The 7,780-nt window shown below is 43.8% G+C and overlaps 1 protein-coding gene across 1 annotated transcript in view; it reads right to left on the bottom strand.

The window, feature by feature from the left end:
• The window catches only part of MARCH11 (membrane associated ring-CH-type finger 11), a 44,700-nt gene extending 37,053 nt beyond the window's left edge, over positions 1–7,647 (bottom strand). Inside the window, exons 1-2 of the mRNA XM_025208869.1 lie at positions 7,636–7,647; positions 6,297–6,452 (exon numbers count right to left, since the gene is read on the bottom strand). Of these exons, the coding sequence (XP_025064654.1) occupies positions 6,297–6,452; positions 7,636–7,647 (168 nt within the window). The remainder of the gene's footprint in view (positions 1–6,296; positions 6,453–7,635) is intronic.
• Positions 7,648–7,780: the final 133 nt, after the last annotated feature.

The raw sequence follows: 7,780 nt of genomic DNA on the forward strand, positions 1-7,780 counted from the left end.
TAGTCGCATTCAAAATTTTTAGCATATCCTTTTATTATAGTTTAATTATTTAATATCTATTTTCTTATCAGTCCTTTTGCACATCATGATGTTATACCTCTTACTGAATCAAATTCATTCTTGCTTAAGAAGAAATAATTTCCTTATTATTAATAGAGTTAGATTTGCTTATATTAGGGCTAAATCTGGTTCACTAAAAAAACAGATTAAAAAAATCTCTCTTCAGAGCATGAAGTGCCAGCTTTTCCACTCACTTATTCACTTCTCTCAGTACCACCAAACCTGCTGACTAGACTGAGAATTCCTATATTGAATGTTATCTAATAATTTCTTGGAGTTCAATCCCATAAAGATATACATAGGATTGGGCCCTCGTACATTACGTGATATTTGCTGAAATGTACAGGTTAACAAAAAATCTACTGAAAAAGAGATTATTTCCAAAATAAATTTCATTCCCAAAACAAACTGCCTCCACAGAGGCCTACTTTGAGATTATGTGCCATGATACAGAAACAACACAAAAAGTTAAGGGGAAACTATTCATATGCCCATCTATTTGCACATTCTAAAATTTCAGGCATAAGAATCTCATACCTCTTAACTGTTTCCCTCTAATTTTGGGTACATTGCATAAATATCTGAGGTAGAGGTAAACATATGATGTTAGTGTGGAAGCAGTAAATTTGAGAGAAACAGTTACTTTGGTAAATAACCTTTATTTTTTTTCCCCTCTTTTATAATACTGTCTAGACACTTCCAATCTGGAAGAGTGCCGATTCTCAAGAGGTAAACTGAAGTATACCAATGATTGAGCAGTGACTGAAAAACTTATCCATACAGGCATCTAGTCTGATCAGGACTCAACACTGAGGGAATAACATTGTTAAAGGTATGAAATAAGACTCACCTAGTATTTTTTGCTTGTCTAAGTAATCAATATATAATTAACAGATACTGAAGAAGTTACTACATGATGGTTAAGAGACTTCAGTGAATACATAGCCTGTCTAAATACAAAATTTCAGTACCTTAGCAAGGAAGTTTGGCACCTGGGGCAAGCCCGCAGTGGTAGCCCACCCTAGCGCCATGCACAGATCTGGGGCGCGCACACCCCGCCATGCTTGCCTGGGGGTGCACACAGCAGTGGGAGCTGCCCCCCTCCCCACCCATGCCCCAGCAAATATGAAGCTTGCTGCTCTGTCCTGCGCCTTGCCCCAGCTGGGCAGAGCCTGTTGGCACCCCTTCACTTCGGTGCCTGGGGTGGTTGCCCCGCTCGCCCCTCCCCTGCTACAGTACTGCAAAAATGTATCCACTTGAATCCTTGGTTTGTTCTGTAACTTTTTTGACAGGACACAAATTACCCAATAAAACTGTCCTATCAAGAAAATGATCAACAGCCCCTCTTAGCAGCAAAATTCTGAAACCCAATTTAGTAAAACAGGCAAAAATTTGTCTGATGTTAATGAAAGTCCAAAACAGTTACAGAAAATTTGAAGTGGAATTTTTAGGACTACTTCAGCCTTATGCAATTAGTATGGGAAGAGTCTGCCATTAAAGACTGTCATTTTAATATTCTCCTGAGAGTTACTAAAACCAAAGACTGAACTTTTCAGTAATTGGTACCAAAAGGAGGAAAGCAAGGTCCATGAATCCTCTGAGAAACAAAGCTTTATGAAAATGCAAGCTGTCATTTCAAATCTTCATCTGTTCTTTTGGTATGCCATTTCTAAAGGCTGAATAAAGACTGAACTTTTTGGCACAAAACAAATGGAAAGCTAAAGTGATAGCCTTGGTTGTAGCCAAGGCCAATTTTAAATCTACTAAAGACAGAGGACCTTCTTAAATAAGCAATAGAGAGACAAGAGACAGGGGCCATGTCTACACAAGAAGCTCGTTGTGGCACGAAGCATGATGCAGTGCTACTGCGCAGTAGTAATAAGCTACTGTGCAGTCACTGCAGTTACTGAGCAGTCATTTACTACTTGTGTATGCAAGTACTAAATTACTGTGCAGTTGTTACTGCTCACTGTGTCTCATGTAGACACAGCCAGGAATTGTCTTCTTTAGGCTCTTCAGATCTTGTAGCATTTTCTTGCCCAAATGTTAACTTCGTATTGATCAAAGAAACAGAGGTACTTCCTATGCTCCTATGTGCCAGAGACAAGTTCAGAATGCATGATGGTTTTGACCTGTCTTCAGAATTTAAATCTGAGATCATACTGTCAAAATGTATAGCACAACTCTGATAATGCAAGAGTGATTTTGTAGCTGGGACAGTCCAGAAATTATGCCAGAGGCAAGGATTTCTTAGGGTAATATCTTTTATTGGACCAGCTGCATAACTGTGACAGATATACACAAGATTTTGAAAGCATTATAACTCTTTCCCAACTAAACAGTTTTGTCCAATAAAAGATATCACCATAAGAAATCCCTGCCTCCCGGTAAAACTCTAGGAAAAATCAGTACCAATTATACTTAGATAAGTCATCATAGAAGAGTTCAATAAAAAGGACTTCTACAGAGAAAAAATAAAAGGAGTACTCTGCATCTTTTGGCACAAACCTCAAGTGAAGAGCATCCCTTCAAGTCAATGAATTTCAGGACTCTGAAAAGATGCCCTGTAAAAATGCATATAATCAGGAACCAAAATTAAAATTGAAGCTACATGTTCTGGCAAACTGCAGCTTTGCTTTACTAGCAGAAGAAACTAATTGACCCAAGATAATTTATATCTCTAATCTGTGAAATATTATTTTATAGGATTGAGCAGATTAAGAGTTATGCTTTGAAGAAATAAATTGTCAGAGATAAGAATGATGTTTCTCCTATAAAGAGTAATTCGATGTCACAAACCTAGCTCTTTGATTGGTTTCAGAATTCCACAGCCAAGAATATCTGTAATGAAAAATAATTCTAACTAAGCATCCAGCCACAGGCCCTTGAGGAATATCTGACCTTCCCTATAGCAGCTAAAAGAAGCTTTAACTTTTTATTTATTGGACTATACCTCAGGTGATACTGCATGCAGAAGGAGTAACAACATGGCTTCTAATAAGTAGCTGTTCTAAAGATAAAGGCCACAGAAGAATTTGTCTTTTCAAACTGGTCCTTATAGAGACTATCACCACAGTCAAGTCCAGGTTGGAGATGCCTAGTGAAAATTATAAAATCAGAAGAAGTTATAAAACCAGAATCTATTCTTTATCTTGTGGGTCCATCTTCAAACCCTTGTCCCTGTTGGGTTTGAGGAAAAACTTGGAGAGAGCAGGTCTTCTACAGGTCACCTCTGTAGTAGTGTGCTATGGGTCATCCCTTGGGTGGGGTGCACACCTCGAGCTAAAGCCCAGCTGTTGGCAGACAGAAACTGATTGTAAGCCTGTCTTGGAGGACTGAGCCAGGTGCGAAGCATAATTAGCTGGCTGGCTCCACAGGAGTTAAGAGGCTCCCAGAACCAGAGGGGAAGGGGAGGAACGGAGCTGAGAGCCAGGGCCGGACACAGGCATGGGCAAATCAGGTGGCTGCCTAGGGCCCAGACAGAAAGGGGGCTCGAAAATGTTTTTTTTTTCTGTTGTCCAGTTATCATTATTATTATCATTATCTCTGGTGAAGGGAGGCCCAATACTAAAAGTTTGCCCAGGGCTGCCAGGAGTCTAGATATGCTGCTGCTGAGAGCTGAGGGGGCTGAGAGACACTGAGAGACTGGAAGTTGACCAAGAGACTGGGTGCTGGAATAGAACTGATAGAGAAGGAAGAGAAGAGGCAAGCTGTGGCACATCCAAGCCTAGAGTTTCTCTTTGGGTCTGGGAAGAGACCCCCTGCAGTTCATATGTTTGTTTTACTAATTGTTTGGGTTAATTCCTGCAGGGAAGGAGTTTGCCCCACAGGGACAATAAACAAAGAAGATAAACAAACACTGAGAGACAGTTTTGAGCTAAGCACATCCTCAACCCTCTACAATCCCTTACTTCCAAAGTATGGAGTAGCTTCAGATTTGGACCCACACTGTTCAATTTCTTTATCAGTGATTTGGACGACGGGGTGAAAAGCAACCTGTTTAAATTTGCTGATGATACCAAAATTTGGGGTGAGGTGGGCATGCAACCCAGATAGGTTGCAAGGGTGGGCTAACAAAAACAGGATGCGTTTCAATACTGACAAGTGCAGGGTGCTGCACTTGGGCAGTAGTAACCAGCAGCACACTTATAAGATGTGAAACTCCCTTCTTGAGAGCATGGAGGCAGAAAGGGATCTTGGAGTCATTATTGACTCCAAGATGAACATGGGCCGACAATGCGAGGTCACGGTCAGCAGGGCCAACCAGACCCTATCATGCATCCACAGGTGCATCTCAAGTAGGGCCAAGGAGGTGATCCTCCCCCTCTACGCGACACTGGTCAGGCCACAGCTGGAGTACTGTGTCCAGTTCTGGGCACCCCACTTCAAGAGGGATGTGGACAACATTGAGAGGGTCCAGAGGAGGGCCACCTGCATGATCCGGGGACAACAGGGCAGACCCTACGATGAGAGGCTACGGGACCTGAACCTGTTCAGCCTTCACAAGAGAAGGGGGTCACCAGGTAAACTCACTAGGGGGGACCAGAAGGGTTTGGGGGAGACCTTGTTTCCCCTAGCACCCCCTGGGATAACAAGGAATAACAGCCACAAGTTGTTGGAGAGTAGGTTTAGATTAGACATCCGTAAGAACTACTTCACAGTTAGGGCGGCTAGGATCTGGAACCAACTTCCAAGGGAAGTGGTGCTGGCTCCTACCCTGGGGGTCTTTAAGAAGAGGCTTGATGCCTACCTGGCTGGGGTCATTTGAGCCCAGTTTTCCTTCTGCCCAGGCAGGGGGTCGGACTTGAAGATCTACAAGGTCCCTTCCGACCCTACTTCTATGATTCTATATGATCCATTGCTCTCAGCCTCACAGTATCTGGTATAATCTCTGATTTGAAAGAAATCCTTAGACTCAGAGGATCTGGGGGGGAAAAATCTAAGTGCTTTGGTCCTAGGAAGTTCCATTGATTCTGGGTCCACAGAATCCAACTAATATCTACAATTCAGAAAATTCCAGTAACCCTCTGACTAATTGGGGTCCAATTTTGAGGTCTTGTTTAGTGCCTATACCAACCTGCTGACACTACACCATTCCAGCTTTCAGCTCTTTGATATGATGGTGTGGACAAAGTACAGAGGAATGGCCCAGGCATGTGCTTCAGCTTCTTGAACAATCATTGAAAGACCATTGCAAATATTATACAAGGTTTGCTGCTACTCTAGGTTGTGCCAGGAGTTGGAGGGGCCCTGAGCTGGCTGCAGAAACAAGAAGATATAAACATTGCTTTAAACTCGCTTTTGTATTCTGGCAAGACCCAAGAAGTGGGCCCATAGAATATAACAAAAGATACAACTTCCTTAGATTTAAGCAAATCCTGTCACTGTTGGATCCATACTGGTAGAAAACAATTGAAACCAAACTTTGACACAGAATCTTTACCAGATCCTGAGAACTAATACATATTACTAAATACTTATGTATGGCTTATGGAAGAAGGAGCAGATAAAAATCACCCAAGCACCTGCCTGAAATTGTGGAGTAGGGGGTGTCATATATATAGATACAGCCCACAGAGCTTCTCAAACCATCCCACTGCACTACAGGTAGGCACCGGAAGTTGGTGGGTGTGGCCTGTCACAGAATCCAGGGTCCTTTGGCTTTGCTGCGCATGGCTCTCTACCACCACCCCTGAACTTGCTTCAGACCCACCGCTGGTGCCATTATGGCAATCCTCCTGCCTCTGGCTGGATCTAGATCACAAGGAGCCCTCAGTACATATCCAGCCTGAGGCCTGAGTCTGACAGCTATATCTTAGAGGGCCTGGCTGCTCTATTTATGGAAAAGGGATACAAAGACTTGTTATCCTGGTGGAGGCATTAACTTTTACTATAGGAAAGCTAAGGCCTAAAGAGTCTCCTAGTGCCAAATGACTGAAATCCATGTCAATCCTCATGGGAACCCATTTCAAAGCAGCTGATTATGACAAGAGGAGAGTAGAGAAGGTTTCAGTTTTGCAGTGGGACCTCGTAAAGGCAAATCACATTGTAGAATAAATTAATATTCCAGTTATATATTACAACACTCTGGTTACAGATATAAAATTTATTTGTATACCATAAATATGCAGTCCCTGGCCTCAAAAATAGATACTGGGTGAGATTTAGGCCTATACAGTAAATAAAAATGAGTATCTGCAGTTTAAAAAAAATGAGAGCGAGAAAGAAAGAATTACCTGGCAAGGTTTTTTCATTTTAATTGCTATAACATGGTATCTGTAACAGCACAGCTCACAGGTCCATGACCCTCTTTCGCTTATCCACTTTAATAAGCAAAGTTGATGTGTGTACCGTACTGACCCATCGCAGCGGCAGGGATTTAACAGTTCTCCCTGAAAAGAGAGCAAGTTCAACTAAATTGCACAGGGACCTTTTGACTTTTCTGCTAGTGTCTCATTTCCAACTGTGGAACAACAAGTTAGTTTCCAAGTCAATATCCCCCAACATCATCACCACCATCATCATCATCATAAATAAATAAATAAAGAGCTGCTGTTAAAATAGTTGTATTTAGCATTTAAATAATCCATGATGATTAAAAAAATTGGATGCATTTACTGTGTGCCAGTGCCTGCCCCCATCCCACTCCTGAGCTGTCTAATAACTTGCAAGCAGATGGGCAGGTGCTTTCCCTCTGCAGTGATGCTTAACAGAGCTCTCCTCTCTCATCCTGCAGCCTACTCTCTGCCCTGGGGAAAAACCTGCAACTTTTGTGGGGGGATCTGTGGTTCAAGGACTGGATTCTTAAGTCACAGAATCACAGAAAATGAGGGTTAGAAGGGACCTCAGGAGGTCACATGTAGTCCAACTTCCTGCTCAAAGCAAGACCCTCCCCAACTAGATCATCCCAGCCAAAGTTTTGTCTATCTGGGTCTTAAAAACCTCCAAGGATGAAGATCCCACCACCTCTCTGGGTCCCCTGTTCCTCTCCTCCTGAGCGTTTTTCCCCATATCCAACCAAAACTTCCCTGGCTGCAACTTGAGACCATTGCTCCTCCTTCTGTTGTCTGCCACCACTGAGAATAGCCCCCTGCACGGAGGAAGTCCCCCAACCATGATGGGGATTGCCCTGGTTTTGGATTGAAGCTGAGAAACACACCAGGGCAGCCAGGGGCCAGCTTTTGAACACCCTCTGTGGTCACACCCTGCCCTTGGCAGCAGCATGTGGTTTTTCCACTCTCAGGAAAGCCAAACATTCTCTGTCCTCAAGGCACCAGAACTGGTGGCAGAGGTGATCTCTTTTATTGGACCCACTAGAGATCTGCAAATAAGAGTTGGTCTAATAAATATGATTGCAGTTGGTCTAATAAATATGATTATGAGTTGGTCTAATAAAAGAAGTCTAGTGGATCTAACAAAAGTGATCGCTGCTGCCACCAGTTCTGATGCCTTTTGCCTCGAGACCGAGTCGGCTGCAGTCTGGATACCCAGTCCTCAAGGACACCTGGGGCCCGCGAGAGAGTGACACAGAGGGAGGGTTTCGGCCCAGGGCTTGGGGGCCCCTTCTTCCCTCGCTTTCATCATCATTGCGGTACGGGGCCCTGCTCGGGTCTGGGGGGCCCCAGCAGCCGGGGTCGCTGAGCCTCCCGGGGCCGCGGGGCAGGGAGGGGACCCAGGCGCCCGGGCTGCCCTCCACCAGCGCTGCGGCGGCGGCGGCGGC

The sequence above is a fragment of the Alligator sinensis genome, unplaced genomic scaffold, assembly GCF_000455745.1.
Source record: "Alligator sinensis unplaced genomic scaffold, ASM45574v1 scaffold791_1, whole genome shotgun sequence".
In the NCBI taxonomy this organism is placed as follows: Eukaryota; Metazoa; Chordata; order Crocodylia; family Alligatoridae; genus Alligator; species Alligator sinensis.